The sequence below is a fragment of the Falco cherrug genome, chromosome 5 (assembly GCF_023634085.1).
Source record: "Falco cherrug isolate bFalChe1 chromosome 5, bFalChe1.pri, whole genome shotgun sequence".
Taxonomy (NCBI): Eukaryota; Metazoa; Chordata; class Aves; order Falconiformes; family Falconidae; genus Falco; species Falco cherrug.
In genome coordinates, this window is record NC_073701.1 from 92251619 (window position 1) to 92273832 (window position 22214).

The 22214-nt window shown below is 41.2% G+C and overlaps 1 protein-coding gene across 5 annotated transcripts in view; it reads right to left on the reverse strand.

The window, feature by feature from the left end:
* Positions 1–21609, reverse strand: part of PIK3CG (phosphatidylinositol-4,5-bisphosphate 3-kinase catalytic subunit gamma) — a 35988-nt gene extending 14379 nt beyond the window's left edge. For 2 of the 5 annotated variants that reach the window (XM_027815422.2, XM_055711095.1), the window contains exons 1-7: positions 15845–16366; positions 13112–15127; positions 8758–8823; positions 8429–8654; positions 4434–4537; positions 1961–2107; positions 692–782 (exon numbers count right to left, since the gene is read on the reverse strand). In XM_027815422.2, the coding sequence (XP_027671223.1) occupies positions 692–782; positions 1961–2107; positions 4434–4537; positions 8429–8654; positions 8758–8823; positions 13112–15127; positions 15845–15862 (2668 nt within the window). In that variant the 5' untranslated portion in view covers positions 15863–16366. The other 3 variants (XM_055711094.1, XM_005446346.4, XM_027815421.2) reach the window with 3 other exon arrangements.
* Between the last annotated feature and the right edge of the window lie 605 nt (positions 21610–22214).

Consider the following 22214-nt stretch of genomic DNA (forward strand, 5'->3'; position numbering starts at 1 on the left):
TGTCCCCCCGCGGGCGCCGCCGCCGCGGCTGAGGGCTCGGCCTGGCCCAGCGGCGGGGCCGCCTTGGAGCCGGCGGGCACGGGCTGGCGGGCAGGGGGGGGCTGCGGGCACCTGCGCATAGCGGCCGCCCCGGCCCGCCGCACACGCCTGACGCCCCAACACGGTACATCTACACAGCATCGGTTCTCCAGAAGCTTTGTAAGCAACTACTCGATTTCTCCCACCACAAATTCTGGAAAATTTCACCTGCACTGCAGGAGCTAATGCCCACTGAGAAATACTGCCTGCGCATCCTCTTGAGTAATGCTTCTGTGTAGTATAGGGTATGAAGGTCAGGAAAAAAACAAATGTTTTGGTATTTTAACTCTTTTCTCTGTTTTATTCTTATCAATACATTAAAACACATCTTGAGTAGGTCACTTTCAGCGCTTTTTCATAACAACAGAGCAACTTGGAGCAGGACCCGAACAGTTGGACTTGCACAGGAATCGCATTGAGTTAACCTAGCGCAGCAGTGAAGGATCATCGGAAGGGCAGAAACCATCGCTAAGAGACAACTGAAGGCTGCTCACAGAAAGTATACTGAACTGCTACTTATCACAGGACTGCAGTGCATACCAGAAAAGTTTTCCTATATGCAACTTCTAGAAATTCAAAATACTGTAGTTATAATCGCAGTGTGATCACGTACCTATTTTGTTCCCTGTAGAAATACAACCATACGGTAACAAACAGAGGTCCAAGGATTCTGCTTCCCAAATGGATTCCATAATCCGAAGAATCTAGTAAAAACAAACATACAAGCTAAGATATTTCAAATTATTTGGACATTACTTACTTGTCTGTCTTGCAGATTAAGAAATAAATACAGAAAGTATGCAGCTGTTCAAGATTATCAGTTACAGAACCAGGGTTTGTATTTTCTCATCTGTCCTGTGCCCAGGCAATCTATACTTTTAATAAAGTATTAATAAATATATTGTATGGTTTCTACATGGGCTGAAATTGAGTACATTAACAGGTATGTCCAGCTTTTTCCCCTAAGTATCCCCCAAAGTTCTAACAAACTTTGTCAAAGCTTGTCAGACTAATCACTGATACCTGCTGATTTCTTTTTCACTTGTTAACTTCACTCATTGTATAAATAAATGATAAAAATGCTTCATCAGAAAAACAGGCCATATTGCACTAAGGAAGATTCTTTAGAACACCAAATTGTGAAGTATGCACGGCACATGGCAGGGGAAAACAGGGTAACAGTATGTACTGGGTCTGGCTGCGATGACGTTCAGATATTCTTCAGAGCAGCTCGCACGGTGCTGTGGTTTAGGCTGGTGACCAAAGCAACGCTGGTAATGTGCTGATATTCCAGCTATTGCTGAACAGTGTTTGCAGAGCATCTAGGCTGCCTGTTTCTCACTGCTCCACTGTGAATAGACCAGGGGTGCACAAGAGGTTGGTTGAAGACATAACCAGGTAGGTGACCCAAACCAACCAAAGAAATATTCCATGTTGAAAAATGTCATACTCAACAATAAACCAGAGAGGAAGGGGGTTAGGTAGGTTAACCATCTTTTGCACAAGAACTGGCTGGGCATTGGCCTACCCATGGGATGTGGTGAGTGACCACTTTGCATCACTTGTTTTGCTTGCTTTCTCTCTTCTTCCACTTCTCCTTTTCTTACAAAATTTTTACCTCAACTCACAAGTTTTCTTGCTTTTACTCTTCCTTTCCTCTTTCCCCATCCCAGCAGGGTTAACCCAAAGCACAACAACATAAAAACTGTAGTACAAGAAAGAAGATCCAGTTTTTATGTTAGCCTTGCTATACACAGTTTAAAAAACAAAAGACATCCTCATATTTCATATGGACAGTAAAGACAACATATACACACTTCTGAAAAGTAAAAGGATTTTAAAATATTCACGTTACTTATTTTATACATTTTAGCTACCATACCTGTAAAATAAGCATGTCCTGACGTAGGTCGTCTCCGTGTTTGAAGATTATGCCTATGGTTTCATTTGATAGAGCTGTTGGATCTGCACATTTAAACTCGAGCCAGAGGGGCTTCTTCTTAGATGCCATTACTTTACATTTCTCTATCTGTGAAAGACACATTTATTGCTTGCTAGCCATTGTACTCCAACATCAACACAACTAAGCTTTTCACACACCAGCTACAGAGTAGTTTACTGACTTCCAATCAGTTATACCACAAGAAACACACTGAAAGCACATGCAAGCAACGGTATTCAATTGCCACATGAAGCCATACTAAACCTGCACAACTTTTAACATTGTTCATGATAAAGGAAACGCCTTGACTCTCTGAAACTGGATTTAGCTTGGAAATCTGCTTCAGACAGAATAAAAAACCCCCACACTTTTAAACCAGGAATAAGAGATTCTGAAAAAAAATGGTAAATATGTACCCTCACAACAGCACTCTGGCAGGTGCTTTGCAAAACTGAAACATTGTTCAATGCTCTTTACCACATCATCCACCCTTGTGACTTCCAGCAATTTCAGTTATTCCACACTGCTTGATTCAACTCCCTTAGCAAATCGTTCAAATTCATGGGGAAAATGGCATTTGTGAAACTAATTTAACATACTCATTCATAAAATAAGAAAAGTAATTCCCTGTTTAGTTTTATTACATTTTTCATCTTGAGAAATTCAGCATTAAAACTACTGAAATTGCATTATTTCAAATGTTTTCTCAACTTACTATGTCTAATACAACTGCAGTATGTAGTACTTTCTATTCTGGAATTCATGGCCCATTGTTGAACATTACTGTGTACAACAAAGCCATCTAAAATAATAAAAGCAATTGCACATTAGTGTTTGAGAGCCAACAGAATCAATGAAATCAAAGAAAAGTATTTTGGAATATTCATGTTTCATAGATTGGAGTTCTGAGCTTGAAGCTTAAAACAAAAGAGTATTTACTATCCTTATTTTTAAAAAGGAAAGAAGTTGTTAAATCTTTGAACTTACTAGAAACACTGATTTTGCTTCTAATATTTGGTTTAGACTAGTCAAATTTCAGGGTTTGAAGATTATGGACAAGTAGCACTTGCTAGAATAAAGATGAAACAAAAGCTTACTAATGCAGTTTGCTATATCAAATGTTTTTGTTTATATAGTTTGGAAAAAAAAGAAAAAGGCTCTAACCCATCTATTCTTGGACATAACTACTTTCCATAGCAAATCTACTGCTTCCTTCATCTAGGAAGGTGTTGGTAGGGCTGAATACTTCCTAAGTGAAGGAAAACTAGAAAATCCTGCAAGATCTTTTATTTTGTTTTGAAATCTACTTCCTATCAAGCAGTTGATGATTTTTGTACACAAAAGACTAAAGAGAGAGAAACACAGTCAAGAAAATGGTATTTAAGAAGCCACAAATTCTATATTTCTGAGTAAACAATGTTTGAATTGACTTCTGTACTGACATCACCTCTGTCATGATAAGCTGGGAGGGGTTTAACTCTCTCAGCTTGAAGATAGACTAGCTTATAGCCTGTCAAGGCACAGGTTTAAGTAACAGAAAAATGGCCAGATCTAGACAACTAATACCCAACTGACTACCCTAATATTCAGCAACCTGTTCCTTAGGTGGGATGGTTTATCGTCCTTTGCTAAGGTAAAAAATCAAGGGATTCTTTTCTTTTAGGCTCCTTGCTGCACATCAAGTGAACCCAAGGTGTGCTTCTTTACCCAAACATCACATTGCCTAGCAGATGCATGAGCCAATTCCTTTCACAACACATCTGCTGATTTATTAATCTTATTTTTAACTCTGAGTCAAAACTATCCACTGCAATCTCACCACAAAACTTGAGGCAGCAACACAGAAAACGCCAAGTGTTTCTTAATGTATTTCTAACAAAATCTTAATGTATTTTCTAATCAAAGCAACAAAAGCAACATAAGCAACATAGAGATATTGAAAAATCAGAAACAGATAAGGTAGACGTTTTTGCTGCTAAGATGTCTGGACCTAAACATTAATGACAGATATAAATCAGGGCAAGACAAAGAAAGTAACTGGAAGAACAGAAACTGAGTATCCTAAAGCCCCTGAAGTCAGATAAAAGAGTGATACAGGTATTAAATGTAAAAAAAGTGTCAGTTACCTGGTTAAATCCTGGATTAAATGAATGGAAAAATCGTAACTGCTGTTTAATGTTTAGGAATTTATGGGTAGTTGCATTTTTTTTAGCGCCTGGTGGCATGTCATTACATTCAGAAAAGTACTAATAGCTTTAGGAATAAAAACTTTCTGAGACCATGAAATGTCATTATAGTCTCAGTAAAATAAGACCTTTAGACATATTAGCAAAGTTTTTTTATCCAGTGACACATACTTGCAAGTAGGAGATTTTTTTCCAAAAGGGTTTGTAGAAACGCAGAATATACTTACCACTAGGGCTCCTGCTCTTAAACCAGGATCATATGGAACTCTAAAACTTTCTGGAAGTTTGCTGCTCTGTAGTTTTTCAAGCTTTTGCCTCAGCTGTGCAATAACTGCAATTACAAGTAAGACAACACAATGAAATCAAAAGTTGGAAGGCAAAAAAAGCTCATAGAATCATATAGGTTGGAAAAGACCTTTAAGATCACCAAGTCCAACCATTACAGGTAACCAAACTTGTTAACCATGATGATTTAGCTAAAAACCTCCTCTGTTAAGCTACTTTTTAAATTGTTCTCCTCAAGGATCTTCTGATTTGAGGAATGGAGGAAAACTCTTTTAACTTACACTATTAATGGCCAGGGCTGTTTCAGATACCTAAAAGTAAAGTCTTCAAGCACCTCACAAAGTCATGTGCCCTCTACAAAGTGTTAGAAACACTGCACAGCACTTGGTGTTCTTCTGAAGACTCAGGAGATTACATTAAAATGTCACCTTTTGTTTAAACAACAAAACAAAACACAGTATAACACACTAAAAAATATTTTGCCCTTTTTCCTTTCCAGCCAAGGAGATGATGATCTATCTACCAAAGGCTCAGAAGGAGGCATTTAAAAGCACCTTGCATTTTCCAGTATTATTTTGACACATCTTATTGCTCTTGCAGATAGACTCCTGGCTTTTGAATTCTTGGATTCAATTATATTTCATTTATAAGGCCTCCAACTATGGAGATACTGAATTTCCTGTCCTCCTAAAACTAGTTTCACAGTGCAGCCTTGTTAATCTCACATTCCAGTAAGAAGAAAAAATGTTGTATATTTATAAAAACAAGAATTTTAATGATCATATATGAACTGAATCTTTTCACTCAGAACCTCAAGCTTCTAAATCTTCAGCTTAGAACAGTATGCATCAAACTACATATGATACACTTTGTTCATCAACAAAGACTTGTACACTGGTCTAAAAGAAACTGCAGCTACACAGCAGAGGCTGCATATACATGTTCAAGTAATTTTGGAGATAAAAATTAAAGAGCAAAAAATTTGTAATAGGAAATGGACCTAGATATCTTAATATACAAAATTCTAAAATCATACAGTCATAGAATGGTTGGGGTTGGAAGTGACCTTTAAAACTCATCTAGCCCAATCCCCCTGCAATGAGCAGGGACACCTTCAGCTAGGTCAGGTTGCTCAGAGCCCCGTCCAACCTGACCTTGAGTGCTCCCAGGGATGGGCATCTACCATCCCTCTGGGCAACCTGTTCCAGTGTTTTACCACCCTGACTGTAAAAAATTTCTTCCTTGTATTTAGTCTAAATCTACCCTCCTTTAGTTTAGAACCATTACCTATTGTCCTAACACTGCAGGTCCTACTACAAAGTCTGCCCAGCTCCGCAGAGCCTTCTCTTCTCCAGGCTGAACAACCCCAACTCTCTCAGCCTTTCCTCGCAGGAGAGATGTTCCATCCCTCTGATCATTTTTGTGGCCTTCTCTGGATTTGCTACAACAGGTCCATGTCTTTCCTTTGTCCAGGACTCCAGAGCTGGATGCAGCTCTGCAGGGGGGCTCTCACCAGAGTGGAGTAGAGGGGGAGAGTCACCTCCCTCACCCTGCTGGCCACGCTGCTTTTGATGCAGCCCAGGATATGTTTGGCCTTCTGGGCTGTGAGCACATATTGCTGTCTTATGTCCAGAAAATGAAGACATTTCAAAAGCTGCTATCAATTTAAAAAAGTCAAGCCAAAGGGATTACCTGAGAACTCAAACCACAAATGTTACATCTATTCTAAAGGCTTTTAGAAAAGAACTACCCAGCAGTGCCAGGTGACTAATGTGGTATCATTTCTGGTAAAACATAAATAAATCTGACAGCAATATATAGGAGCTAGTGAGTGGACTTTATAATCAGCCATCTTAAAAAAAACCAAAAACTAACCCACCCACCCCCAAACAAACCAAACCCAAAAAAAACCTAGGTTGTAGTAACTTGGGTTACAAAACAGCTTTCTAAAATGTTACTATTGAATTCCTAGACAAATCCAGCTTTATTTCAGTAAGTCTCCTCATTGTAATATAATGTAATTTGAAAATTGTATGCCAACCAATTGAAGCTAGTAAAGATTAGGAATTAGCTGATTTTAAAACACAAGTGAAGGCGCTTGCTAAAACAATTTTCAAGTTGATCTGGCTTAAGAACAAAGTGCTATGCATTTCAAGAGAAGAAACAGTTGCATAGACACATTCTTGGGAGACAAATCATCTAACAGAGTGGTGATGAAAGCAGATAAACCTATGTAACATTAAGATCTTAAGGATTTATTTAAGACTACTCTCTGTGTTCAAACATAAGCAAAGAGATTACATGGAAAGCGAAAGAAAGTTTGACAGCATTATTGCTACTGGACTAGTATGGACCTAACAGGAAAGAATGTATTCTTTTAAAAAATCCACAAATACTGGAGGAAGAGAAATATACACAAGAATTAGATGAGGCTGCATAGCAGAATGAAGTGAAACAGTCCAAAACATTCAGACTGAAAACATAAACAACGACGAACATTAGAAATGATAGGGAGGAAAAAATGTAATAAAGAAGAAATTTTAGGATATACATTTTTTAAAATGTCAGAAGTACAGAGTGCCTGTAGGAAAAATCATATCCTCAATAATCTGAGAATAAATTAAATTAGATATAGCATTAGTAGGACACTCCACAGTTTCAGGAAGCCTTATTCAGTGAAAATGACAATTATATAAGTCATCTTTCAATGTTCTGCTGTACGTTACATGCAAAGATTCTTTAACTTCAAAACCTGGTGGGTGTTAATGTGATTGCTTTTCCTTGAAACTTTTCTTCTTTGCCCACATACCTCTCAAAGATAATGTATTATGGAAACCACTGCTGTTACGGACATGTCCATCTGCAAGGCTGTAAAGTTTCTTTCCAAAATACAGGATTCTGACCAAATACACTTAGATAATATAGCATTTTAAGATAAATTTTAGAAAGTTGTTTAGAAAGAATATTTTATATGGGGGTTCAGTAAGACCCCTAACTCATACTATGTGGTAATGTTAACTGGTATTACATTATATATTGAAGAATAAATGCGTATTTCCTCCAATATTTTTTTAAACACCACCACAGCCACTTCTGCATAACCAGAGTGGAAAGGCTTTCCAAACCAAGGATTTCCTGGGCTGGAACATACCAGGCTGAACATGCAGGAAGAGCTGGTCTCTCTGCAGCTTTTAAAATTTGAATATTGTCGTATGTCTTCTCGTATTTACCCCCAACATCAAGCAGCTAACAGGAATGATGACAAACAAGCTTTTAAGGAAGTGTGGGGGGAAAAAATAAAGGCAGGCAAAACCCAGAGGTAAACAGACATTGCATAACCTTACTGTGGCTTCCAAAAACTAGAAAAAACAATACCACATCTGTGTCTCACAGGACTCCTATTCAGCATATCGCAAAGCCCCAACGATATGCTGATCCACCAGCTACTTTTGCGGCATAGCAGAGGCTGTACTGGACTCCTCCCCAGTCCTCTTGCCAAAAGTCTTTTAGTGACTGCTTAGGCAAGGCCGTGTTTCTTGGCAAGTGTCACTTTTCCTCTTTATTTTCCATTAATATTTTTGTCCCGGGTTGTTTCTTTCTTCAGTGCTGGCAGTCAGCTAAGGGTTATGTACAAGAACTTAGCTGTTTCCAGTTTTATGGCGTGAGGTTCAAGAAGATAAGCCAACACATGGGGAAGTACTGGGTGTCTATAACATTGATATACTTCTCCTTTTGGGGTGGAATGAGCAAACAGTGTATTATTGGTTCAATCACTAATAACTTATTACATTGGCATTTTAAAAGAAGTAATAATGATGCCCTTTGACAGTAATTTATCCATTAATTTTCTAAATAAACAGTGCAATTTGCTGCCTAGATTTTTACACCTAAAGAGAAAAAGCAGTATTATTACAAAGAAATGCCTGTTAGCAAATACCTTGAGAAGTGACATCATACTTCTCTGCAGAAACTGATTTTATCTCCATTGTGACTTTATGCAGCAATTCGATTACTTGGACCTGCTTCATGAAATCGTGTAGCATTGCTTTTCCACAGCCCCTAAGATAGGCTTCTAGGATGACTGCAAACCTCTGCTGGTAATGCATGGACTGGGCAATCTCACTTCTTAAGAACCAAAACAAGAAGTGACCAATTCTTTTGTTCTAGAGGTAAAGAAAAATACTACAATCAGCACACATTTCTTGACAAAGGGTTTTAATAATGCCATAACTTCAGCGCAAGTTGGCTGCATTTTGAAGTACTTACTCTCAAACCACGTTTTAGCAGAAATCTGGCTAATGCGCTGTCATGATATGGCTCAAATTTCACAGCCTAAGTAATACAAGCATAGAAGACATGTTACTAACACATTTATGATCCCATTGCACTTACGCTTTACCACTGACATCTAGAGAACACTGCAGCAGGAGTAGAAAATGTGTAACAAAGCAGGTCTTTTGAGGAAACAAAGTCGAAAAAAACAAAGCAAAGCTTCTTTGTGTCTGATTCAAGAAGCACTTTTTCTTTGCAACAGGTTATTTTCAGGTATATTATTAATGACAAATAAAGCAGTGCAGAGAGTTGCTAACCAGCGAGACTGATCCGAGCATATGAAGGCATGTGAACAAAGCAGCATCATTCTCAGGGCACAGCAAAAACCAACAAGATCAGAAAACAGTCTGTGGTCTGACTGACACTGTGAAGGCTTAAAAAGACTACTGGCAAATGAAATCATGTATTTGTAATCACTCTTTTAATACAAATTTTCAATAATAAAGCACTGGGTTTATTATTTATCCACCACTTTGGGACTGGGGTGCTAGGGTTCACTGCTGGCTTCCGCAGCAAGCGTGGGATACTGGAGCAGTATTTTGGAGCACCTAATCTGGCCTTTAGCCCCTCACTGAATGACAAAACAGAATAAAGGCTCTGATACACATCCTATATTAATGGAGTACAATTAAGAAGAAAACTTCACCGGAGCTTTTTTAATGACTTGTGAGCACAGATATGTTTTTTCTCTTCCAACAGCCGCTCCCCTCCACCCAAGCTCACAGATATTTCCAAGCTAGCACCAAAAAAGGGTGGAAACAAAAAGTCAACAACTTTTTTTAAGTGCCAGGATTGGACTTTTTTTGCTGTTATTCTCTCCCCCACCCCAATAACCAAGCGAATTGGTCTGCCAAAGAATTATCATACTTCTAGGTACTGGGCTGTACCAGGGAACTTGTCCACTTCAAGTGTTTTTTCCAGCAGCTTCTTCCCTGTTGCTTGAGGGACTTAAGTTTATAAAAGATTTCTATTAAGATTAATGGCAGGAAAAAAGTATGCATGTATATCTCATGGCAAGAAAAGAGAAATAAGAAGCATACAGTCTCTGGAACAGTCACAAAATCCCTGTTGTGGACTGAGGGGGCTGGTGAATGGCTTCAGGTTCTGGAAACAGAGCACCAGGAAGAGGCACTAGAAAGATTAAGGGAAAACAAAGGGATGTGCAGAGAGCTGGGTGCATGTAGTATGCTCAGCTTTCAGAAGCAACAAAGTATGCAAACTTCTAGCGATAGTTCTTCAACAGAATATAATGGCTCTTTCAAGATCACTTTGGTCTGCAGCTTGCAAAGAAGCAACCGAGCCATCAGCAGAGGTCTACTAAATTCATCAAACTCATGATAGGGTTTTATAAACTCTTACAAGTACTGCAGCACACAGTTGTAGTTTTTATTATTAAAATATCAACACTATTTCTGAAATAGTAAATTTTCCTATGGGTTTATTCAACAGAAAAAAAAAGAAAAAAAAAAAAAGGAAAAAAACCCCACAACCCAAGCTTTTACAGCCAAATTTCTAGAATGAACCAACTTACAAAAATGTTACAAAGACTTGTTCTTTCCAGCTGCTGGTGAACAGACAGACAAGAAAGCCAAGCACCAAACTTGCCCTTCTACAGTTCCTTAATTCTGCAAGAACTGTCTTGACCATCTCTGCAATACTGCTTTATCTCCCCAAGCAACACCATCTTATTTAGGAAAGATAATGAGAACTCATAAACGTAAACTGATTTTAAAATATATAGACCCTTTTACTTTGTGTATGGCATTATGAGATACAAGGCGTTTTTAATAAAAGTTATTTTTCACTGCAATAAGGCACTCAAAAGCAATAATTATTACATAAATTCAAACAGATCTGCTTACAGTTCCAAGAAAGCCTAGTAAAAAACTAATTCTGGTATATACTTTACTGAATGTTCTTGGTGTATATCCCTGAAAAACAATTTAAGAATGAAATACAGCCAAGCAACCGGCCATTGCTTCAGAACAAAACCTCATTAGATTAAAGGTAGCAAATGTATTTTAACATAGTATTAGAAAAAATTATTATGCGCATCCTTATTATGCTTAAGTTTTAGATATAATTATTTTAAAAGTCAATCACATTTTTCTTTTTTTCTTCTTTTTATTGCCCCACAAAGTCAAATATCAGCATTTGAAGAGCAATAATAAAAGCTACCCACTAAAACCCATTCGCTGGCACTCCATCAGGTCCCTGCACATACCTTTTCTTGTCAATTCAGCAGAAGAGCTTTACTCACTGCCATATACAACCAGTACAGTCGTTGGTGTTTGGTTTAAAATGGATTGTGCTGTACTTTAACTATCCTATCCATGTTTTATCAACTGCACAGAGAACAACAGATCTTTATAGAAAACTCAATAGGTTTATTTATGGCATGGCTGCTTCCATTTGGGATAAATGTGGGGGGAAATAAAATGTTTGTTTGATTTCTAACTCGAATGGGAGGTAAAACGGGAATATCCTTTGCAGAGTGAAATAAGCCATAAAGCTTTCATGAAGGCATGCACATGAAAAGTGATGATTGTTTGCAGAAGAGGCATCTCAGATGTGTCCATTAGAGCACAGGAATGGCTGACATCCATTCTCCCAAAAATTTGGATTTTCAAATACACTGTGGTACCAATATATTTCCTGCAGGATGCTGATGGCCCATGCTCTGTTGTTAGCCAAGGAAGGAAAGCAAGGAAGGAGCAGAGAGGTAAAAGCTGGGATCTAGTATTTTTTTTCCTTTTGGGGGATGGCAATCTTTTTATTTCTTACTACATGTCTTACTAAAAATGAAGTTAAGCTACTATGATTTTATGCTACAGTAAGTTAAATTACTGTTAGAGAGATTTATTTTTAAAACTCTCCAGATCTGTACTTCCTGAAAACAAATAATTTCAAAAACAAATGGTAGAAACCCTAGTATTTCCCCCATTCTCTCAGGCACTTTGATATCAACGAATCACCATCCCAAACTCCTAATTTGGATATAAAAGCGAATAAAATTGCTGAGCCACATGTAGACAGCAAAAGCTCACAAGCCAAGCATATATATAGCAGTAGCTACGTGGGAGGCCCAATGAGGTAACCGTAGCAACTCCCTTGGTTAATGCAGAAGTGCATAAATTCTGCCTGGGGAGCCTAATCTTCAGACAAGCAAAGACAAGACTAAGAAGGCTTTGTTTAAAGCACTACTGATGTGCAGCAAAATCTGAAATACTAACTTCATTTTCCTGGGAACCCGGGCTCTCTCTGAACCCACAGAAATTAAAAGCCCAATCCCGCAGTTTCCCTGACTGCAGCAGTTCCTTTTTTTTTTTTTTTTTTTTTTTTAATTTTGAATGCCAATTTTGTCCTCTGATTCTCTGAAAAAGTGTTTCCTGCTCTGCAGGGCAACAGCCTTTCCTCAGGAACCAGTGCCCTGCCAGGTGCTGGGAAGCCTGCGGTGCTGCCTTGCTTCAGGGGATGCATTTACCAGGAAGAACTGCAGGGCTACACCTTTCATCAGCCATCAGACACAACTTTACCGCTGACAGGCTGCCCAGCTCTGGCACTGTGTTGCAAAAAAGCAAACAAACCGATTTTCTTGTATAACTGATATAAACGCTTCAAATCGATACAGTGGTGATTCACTGTCATTAAAACCACAATTTTTCACCCAACTTCCCAGAATGAATTAATCTTACTATGGGGTCCTAGCAACAATTTATTTACTTTTTAAAATTTTTTAGAAGTTTCTAGTTAAATCTGGTGCCCTTATAAGTAAAAGACTGAAGTCACTGCAACATGCTGTGTAACTACACAGTTATTCTTGACCTAAAACCCAACCCCAGGTTGATCTTCAGGCTTTGCCCATGTCAACATCTGCTTTTACTTTCTTTCTGTCTAAACTCTTTCTAAATATTGCTACAGCTGGTCAACAATTCTTCAATGCTGTGTGATTCAGACCTGATAAGAACAGAATTAGAGACAGCACAGTTAGGCTTTGCTCCCATCATAACTGTGCTAGTGTTGACAATTTCCAGAAAAACGTACTACTGTAAATGCAAGATATGAACTGTAAGACACAAGCCTACAGTAACATAAAAATAACAACACAGGCAAAAGGCGAAATGTAGAAAGTGTGTTTTGGGTTAATTTGGTTACTACCACTGCTTTGACTAAATGCCGGAGACTTCAAAACCAGGGATTACTAACTAGTGTTACCAACAGGGGAATGATGATGGGGTCATGCAAACATTCCCAGAAGGCAGAGTTCAAGCATGCAAATACACCTTACCTGCACAAGCTGTAAAAGATAATGAAGAACATCATCATCTTCTAAACTTTCTAGTTTCTGAACTGCCATTGCTCGGACGTTTTCATCCGAAAAGTTACAGTCTAGAAGTTGCATTGTGAGTCCAACATCTAAAGTGCTTTGATCCCAAACTTCCTTCTTAGCTAGCAACTGGTATGTTTTGGCCACGATTTCTTGTTGTCCCCATTTCACAGAGCTAAGCAGCTTAGGATATGCCTTGGGGTGCTTTATGCTTTCATATCTAAAGTGCCACAACAGTTCTTTGTCCTCAGGAGAAAGTGGATTAAGTGGGTCAGTTGCTATGATCTCTTCAAGTTGCTTGCGAAGCTGGTTGGGCATTTCAGCTCGTGTCCTGTCGCCCTGGGAGTCTGATGTTATCCTGTGCTTGGGCAAGGCAATTGGGTGACAATATTTGTCCAGCACAATAGAGATAGCCATTGAGTTTTCTTTATCTGGGTTAGTTGCTGATGTGAGTTTGTCTGCATTGATACTTCCTTGTTCTTCTCCCTTGCCTGGAATTTTCCACATGTGGAGCACATACTCCCCACTGCGTAGCAAGAAACGGTGATCTATCAACAAAAGATTTACATAATAGAGAAGCTGAGTTTTGCATTTGGAATCAGAGTTGGGGGACTCATGTGACTGAAGGTTGGTCTTTGTGGACAGTCCCTGTGCTTTGCCGCAGTATATCTGAAGATTCAGGAGTGCTCCTTTAGGCAAATCTTTGATTTTGATATCAAACTCCAACCAAATATTCCACAGAACCTCCTCAGTAAAAGGCTTTGATGAAGTCCTCCTCTGTGAAAGGAGCTGCTGCCCATGTTGAATGTTAGCCTCCACAAACACAGTAAGATCAGTATTTCTCGGTAAAACTGGAATATCAATGCCAATTATTTTCACCCTAAATTTCCTATTACAATCCCACAAAGAGATAGTGAAGACTCTCTCATGATCTTTTCCATCTATAGTCAACTGTTCGTGATAACCTGTAACTCCTGTACAGTCATCCACCAAGGGCCACTCCTCCTTCTGAACCTCATCCTCACTCGGGTCAGGGGGGTTGTCTAAGACGAGGTGGATTTCTTCCCCATTCTTAAGGCACTGTCTTATCCAGTGAAAATCTTTGATTGGTGTCTCTCCAGTAATGTATTCATCTCTGCCACAAATCCTGAGAACAAAATCCAGTTCGCTATGATCTTCAGGAATGTCCATCAAAGACTTTTTCTTTGCCATTTTTGTGAAAAAGCTGTGGAGAATCGTATCTGGAGTGTCATCTATCGACACTTTAATTTTTTGGCTAGTTGTTCCTCTATGTATGTTTATGAAAATGTTATTATTAGTGATCTTTTTAAATAAATATTCTGGGAGTGGCTTAGATGTAGTCCATGGGTGCATTGCATACAATTTAGGATCTCTACAGGCTACCTCTATCATTCGTGGAGTGACTAATCTGCGACGGGTAAATTCTAGTTCATCATCATGCACATTGCTTACATCAGTGACGTCATAACCAATTAAATTGTTAAGTTGCCGCTGAAATTCCTGAACTTCTTCTGATGGTTTCTGTTTCTGGACAACATAGATCTTGCCTACCTTTTTCTGTAGTACTTTCCAGTACAGTATGCAGTCCAAGGTCTGTAATACTTGATGTTTATCATAAATTTCATACCACTGCCCTTTCTTCTGGTACTGCAGAATAAATTGATCTGGGGTGAACGCATGGTAGAAGTCTGTGGTTTGACTCATCTCTATTGCACGCATCCAAATCTGTGCTTTCATTTGCTCGACTGTACAGTTGCCAGCTATTTCAAGTAACATCATTTCCGGTACTTTAGTATGTTTGTTGCTTGTAGGTAAAATGAATTCAATGGATATCAGTTCCATTGATGACAAACTACTCGATGTACAATGAGGTTTCATTCTTCTTCTCCTTCGTTTGTTTTCCTCTCTCATAACAACAGGCTGTTCATAATCCCCCAACTCCATGCCAGAAGAAATCTAGCAAAACATACAAATACTTGATTAGTTTCTCATTTACATTTTTCTTTACTCTTCTTTTTTAAATCTTCTTAATTAAAATCACAGGCCAGTCAGAATCCTGCTATATATATGCTTTTTATATTTCCCCTGATTTTCTGGTCACAAATACTTGACTTACATAAACCACCTCAGATGTAATATATTCAATTCAATACCAAATATTAAAAAAAAAAAACAAAAAACCCCCAAAAAAACCCAACAACAAAACACCAACCCTCCAGTGATTTAATAATTAAAACAGAGCTCTTAAACAGCCTTCCCAGATTTCACCGAGGATAAGCAGTCTGACTCTGTATTTCCTCCATAATGATCTGTTCTTGCTTCTATTGCTCAAGCACTGATTATTCTGCTGCCTCCTCTGTTTTGATGCTGCTGATATTAACATAAGTGTATTTTCATAGAAATCAAAAGCCATGCTACTGTCTACGAGCAGAAAGTGGCCCTACCAAGCTCCAGGAAAGCAAAACATCAAGCAATTTGTTTGCAGGCTGGACAGAGGTGAGCCTACTCCCACTTTCCTCTGCCTCTCTTTTTAGCGATGAGGAATAAGACTTACACCAAAAAAAGCCCTTAGGATTCAAAAGTCAGGGACTACTTCTGAAGACAGGTATTTAACACGCCTCTAAATTCAAGCCTAGTATGCATAATGTGCTTATTTAAACTAAATCAACTCACCAGACTGATAACATCCATCCATTTTTAAAGTAAATACTTCAAGTATAAACAAATAGTTTGTTACAGAAGAAAAAAACCTCCCAAGCTGATGCTGATTTATTACTCTATAAACCAAATCACACCTAGAACACCTGTAAAACAACATCGAACAAGAATGGCCTACCTTATCAGCTTTCAGTAAACAAAAAATACTGTTACAGTTAATCCTCACTGAACAATGTTAAAGTGGTAATTATTCACTGAAAGCTTGGAAGAGGAAGGCAGCACTGACCGAGCATGGTTGCACAAGCTAAGTTACAGAAACACACTGAACTTTTCCAGACAACGCTTTTTATACACAAAATCTTTCTCTTAACTGCTGGAAAAACTAAATCAAATATACCAATGCCTTAGCAGATAACAAAATAATAAGATGAAAATGTAAAAGGTTAAACTGAAACAACATAGCATGCTAAGTAAAATTCTTTTTTCAAGTTCCGGAAAGCAACAACTATGGACGCACCACCTCTATAACTGACAAAGAACAAAGAAATATTACCTGCTTATAAAATAAAGGCTGAATTGCTGAAGAAGATTCATTTGTTTTATAGCTGAATTTCCTATATTTTTAAAGGAAGATCATTCACAAAAAAAGAAATTCTTTGTTTAAGTTGTTCTGCTTTTCTTGCTCGCCTTCATATCCAGATGCAAAGGAAGTGCTGCACTTACCAGGAAGGAAGTTTTAACCAAGTTGATTATACATATGATTGCTCATTTAAAAAAAGGTCAGAATGCTTTTCCTGTTACAACATTAAAAATACACTAACAGTACACCGATTTAATTTTAACACACATGCACAGAAGACATGCTTAAAGCCTTTTAAAAACACCTAAGAATAACCCAGGCAATAAATCTAATGAATCCAAATAAAACATTTTAAAAACAGTATATTTTGGAGAGCCTAACTACTTTATAAAAGAGTTAAATAAAAACAGTAGATAAAAGACAATTAAATCCGCAATGTTTCCTTATTTTTGTTTTCATGTTGATAGCCCTTTGAGGTCTCCCAACTTAAACCCCTGCGAGTTTTTAAAGCCAGTCTCTGTACTGCCAAGGTATCTTGCAGGGTAAACTCAGCAATAGAACTGCCAGGTCATCTTCCTCCTAATATTTTCAACTCACTCATTTATGATTAAAAACACACAGTGAAATCCACTAAATATGATATTTTAAAATTTGGGAAGAATTTAAACTATGGCCTTTAAACCCTAATCCTTGTGGTTAACTACAACCTGAAGAGCTGTTCCTTTACTAAAAAAAATCCCCACAGGAAAAAATTGGAAAACATGTACAAATCAGAAAGAAAAGACAGAAAATCCTCTAATTGTATCCCTTTTCTTTATGACTTTTCCAGTGAAACACTGACCATTTTGAAGAGCAGTAACATATCCTACAGCAGTACATAGCCTACAAAAATTAAGATTTTTGAGAAAAAAAAATCTGAAACAACTGAGAAGTCTTTTAGCAACAGTGAAATGGTGATGTATTTGTTTTGTTGTTTGGTTTTTTTTTTAACATATGCATGCTTCCTATCTTGTAAGGCACCTTTCTTATTAAAAAGGAGGGGGAAAAAAAAAAGGGCTCTCTGTATTGGCAAAAAAAAAAAATCTGAGTCTCTTACCTGCCTCCAATATGCTGCTTACAACCTCTGAAATTTTCAGATTTTGCCAAAGTTAAAAAAAAACCCAGAGAATACCCTCCACCATAGATGTAGCTTTTCTTTATCAGAGCATCATCTTGCTTCTCAGCTAAGACTGACTTCTTTTTAGAGGTTCTTTTTTTCAGGAAGTGAGTTTGGGGAAAACATACTCAGTCTTAGCTCCCTCTATCTTTTAGAGCCAGGATTTGGAACTTCTCAAGGCACTGGTGAAGTTGCCCCAAACATTTTGTCACTGCCACGAAATCTACCCATCTTGCCCAAGACATCTCCAACACTCATCCTCTGCATATGTGCAGCCTGTCAGCATTCATCAGCCAGTCTCTGGGGCATCTCAGCACTAGACACCACTTTACCCTCTGGACGTCCTCTCATCTGAAAAAAGCACTCAGTTGCTGGAAAACTTGAGCACCTGCAACCTTCATGGCAGTGCCCAGGATGACGGAGAAGATGGAAGCAGACAGTTTCACATAAAAAGGAAAAGGAGCTGGAGGGGTAGGAAAAGGAGTAATGCTGAAGGGGAAAATTTATTTTTCAAAACCTGTGTTTTCAAATTTCTTGACTTTGGAGAGCTTACCTTTGCAAGGCTTTTTCAGAATCTGTCTTCTGAAGTATAATCTCTAAAACATGTTGCTTATTTTTCAATTAAACATAAGTAACTAGCAGTAAGGGGGGGTGGGGGGGTCACACCAACAGGCTACATAGATTTTTTTGCAAATATCCCTCATTCTAGAAGTTGTGCTGACCCTATTAAGTAAACCTGGGCCAATTTCATTGGGTTTTGCCAGAGCTAAGAAAGCATACTGATTTAAAATACCCTCATCTTGCCACCATATGCTATACACGTAAAGATCAATTTTTCAAACACATATACTCAAATATTCCATCTCCTGCTAAGCTATTCTAGCGCTACACCATTGACCAAGACTATCAAGACAATCAAAGGCAGCAACGCTACCTCATACAGCAGAAAACTGTACATTGCTCAAGAAATGTAATTGTTTGACACACTTATCCACTTAAAAAGACAGGTAGAGCAATATTGTGAAAGGTTCAGATATTCCCCCTCAAATTGCAGCAGATACAATGCAAAATGTATGACACTTGTGTAACTGCCCATACAAGACTGTCTCTTCTCCCACATTCATTTGGGCTGTGACCTGTCATGTCTAGGCCAATCCAGTCCAGTCCAGTCTCCATCTCCAGTTCAGCTCTGACCCTTTAAAAGCCAATTCTTGGAGGGATGACTGTCTCTAATCAGTCTCTGCAATGACAGACATAAAAGTGTCCTCATTCAGAGGGTGACACCAAATTGTATCTGTTTTCTACTAATCCATGTGTAGCCATGACAAGACCGTATTTTCTCATGGATATGCATCAGAAAACTTTGATGTTTATAATGGAAAATCATTTAAAAGAACTTCCTGAAACCTTTGTCATGCCTAAGCATTGCTTAAAGAGTATTGACACTTCTATATGCCTACTGCAACAACACCACCACAAAATTTTAAAAAATCACTCTTTTAAATTTATAATTCTGATAGGCCTCATCAACCCCGAATTTCCCTGTATTAGAACTGTGGTACCACTGGTCCATGAATCCTGATGGGATGCAATAGAGCAGGAGGAGGTGGGCCTGTAAAAGGTAGCTAAGACAAGCAAACAGACTTGCCTTTGTCTTCAGTCGTATTCCTATCACATCACTCAGGTCAGCAAACTGATCATAATAAGAACAACCACAAAATTTGGTTAATTTTCAGCTGGATCAGTTCCTTGATCTGACTCATCACTGGCAGAAGTGGTTTGGCAGGGGAGGGAAGAGAAGGGAAGGGAATGGAGCCAGCGCAGTTTACGGTAACCGAGACTGAAACATAATTCACAGCAGGATTAGGAGATAAATTCATGAGTAAACTTGTTAAATGATTTGAAAACACTGGCTGTTAGATGCTTTAAAGAGACAATGTGTTACTATCATTAATTACTTTGCATATTCTGCTACAAAAAAATTCCAGATTATCTGTCAAGCTTCACTGCTTTGTTGGGACTGTGTTAAGAGTTTTACCAGTTACTTATTCTTCATTGGTTATTTTAATGCTTATTCTATACTAGTTCCTGCTTCTGCCTTAATCCACTATGCGAAAACCTTATTTTACAATTATTCTTTTCACTTTAGTGTGAACTTTTTCCCAGACAATATAACCTGCAAGAAAGCAGGCACTTCTGTTGGAGTAAGTCTCACCTCATGCACACATTATGCAAACATAATAATGCGTTAATATTCACAAAGTTTAAAGATAAATTAGAAAAAGAACCAGAACGAAAATGACCGTACATGACCTGAAGTTTTCCAAGCAGCATACCGTATCTACTCGCCAGAACTGTCTTGTAGCAGAGGACTGCTTTGCGTTTGCTGGGTAGGAGTACAGTGTATCTTCCCTACATCTGCGATGATCCAGTGCTGAACTACATAGGCAAGATACCCTAAGCATGAACACAACTGCCAAACCCACTTTGCTTGATTCTTTTGTGGACTTCTCCAGCAACTAGTCGCTCTCATGGGAATTAAATCAGAGCAGGTTCCCATTAGCTAGTAAACTTCATAGATAATACAGTCACATTCTTAATCAAAAAGTACACAAATCAGCAGATAAAGCACAACATCTTGGTCAGGAGGTTGTCGAGTCAATCAGATGCCTGTTACGGCTGCAATACTTTCAGCCCCCCCCCCTTCACTACAGACCATTGAATATTTTGGTTTCTGCAAGAGATACCTATTGGGGGGCACTCCTGGAACGAACAGTGACTTCTAGCTGATTCCGAAAACTTGGGTAAGGATTTTGGCAAAGCTCTGGTTAGCCAGAGTGACACAAGTGACTGGGCCATCTGCCTTCAGCCCAACACTTTGCAGAGCTCAAGGCGGGTAGATGGCAGCTGTGACCGACACCAGCTCCCAAATGCCCTCGGCTGTTATTTCAGGTGATTTGTGGTGGGGGAAGGTTTTACAGTCTACACGTACTGGATAGTCACAAGAGGTTATTATTTGTTGGATAAGGAAACACAGTTGTTGTTTAAAACCCGCGCTGTAGCAGAGATGACTCATGGATCGTAAGACCCGTGGGAACTGTTACGGCTGTCTAGCATGCTCCTTCGCTTTGCACCGTGTTATCCGGCACTCCAGCAGTTCCCTCGGCAGGTTCCGCACCACACCTGTAACTCCTGCTCGGGCCTGGCTGTGCGCGGGGAGCCGGGCCGCTTGGAGCCAAGGCCGGGCAGCCCAGGGCGCGGCGGTGGGGGCTGCAGCGGCCGCTGCGGGCTGACCGCGGGCAGTCACACCCGCCCGGCTGGAAGGGGGCTCTGGCCCAAGCGCTCCGCTTGCGCCCAGCCCGGCAGCCTCGGCGCGGCGGGGAGCAGCGGGCCGAGGCCGCCTGCCTCACCCGGCCCCGCCGGCCGGGCCCTGAGGCCGCACCCGCCCCGCCCGCCCGCCGCCCCGAGATGGCGGCCGGGCCGCGCCGCCCCGCAGCGCCCGCGGGAGCAGCGGCGGCTCCGCATGAGGGCGAGCCGCGCCCAGCCCGGCGGGGCAGCCGGGAGCCGCGGGGAGCCGGCCGGGCGGGGCTGCCCACCGCCACCGCGGGGAGCCGGGCCGCGCCGCCCCGGCCCTGCGCCCCCGCCGCCACCTGCGAGCCCGGGCCTCGGGCAGCGCTGGCCGGGGGCAGGGTCCGCAGGCCGCCCCCGCCGGCGCCCGGGACGGAGCTACTCACCGCAGCGGCGCGGCCGCGGCCCCGGCTCCGGACAGGTGTTTTCCTCAGCAGGAAGCGGAGCGGGCCGGGGGCCGGAGGGGAGGCTCCATGGCCGGCGGTAGGCAGCTCCGGAGCCGCCGCCAATCACACGCCGGGCAAAGAGGGAACCGGCTGTGGGGCCTCCCCGCCCCGCTCAGGCGCCGCCGCCCTGCCCCGCCGCGGCCCCGGGGCGCCGGGCCCCGGCCCCCGCCGCTGCCACCGGCCCGAGCCGCGGCCCGCCGAGCCGGCTGCCGGGGCCGGGCCCGGGCCCCTTCCCCCGGGCGAGGCGGGGGCTCGGGGGAAGGGGCCGGCGCTGGGCCGGGACGCTCTGCGGGTCCGCGGAGCGCGGTGCCCGGCGTTGCCGCCTGGAGGCAGCGGGCAGCCCAGCCGTGGTGCGGGGTCCGCTGGCCCGGTACGGCCACATCGGCCGCAGTGCGGGTGTCCCCGCCGGTAGGGTGAACCGCCGCTGCCTGAGCGGGGTTTAACCGCCAGCACAAGGCACGCAGGACGCGTCCGGCGGTCAGCACAGGCAGCAAAGCCTCGCTCGAGGCGGCTTCAAAGAGGGGTTCGTCGCCCCAAGGGCCGGCCCGCGCCTCGGCCGGCTGCTGCGGAGCGGCCACCGGTGGGGCCAGTGCCAGCCCGAGCGGCCCGGCCCGCGGCTGACGGCGGCTCCTCCGGCGAGGGCTGGGCTGGTTTGTCTAAGTTGCCCTCAACTCCCCCAGGGGTGGCATTCTGCTCTGGAGCACAGTGGCCTCCTCCGGAGAGATACTCACACTGTCTGATTAAATGCCTGCTACAGGTTGAGCCTCTTACTTGTCTCACCCCCCACCCCCCCGCTACTTTTTATTTGAGGGTGCTGTATTCTTGTTTTCCTACCATTTTCCCAACCCCAGACGG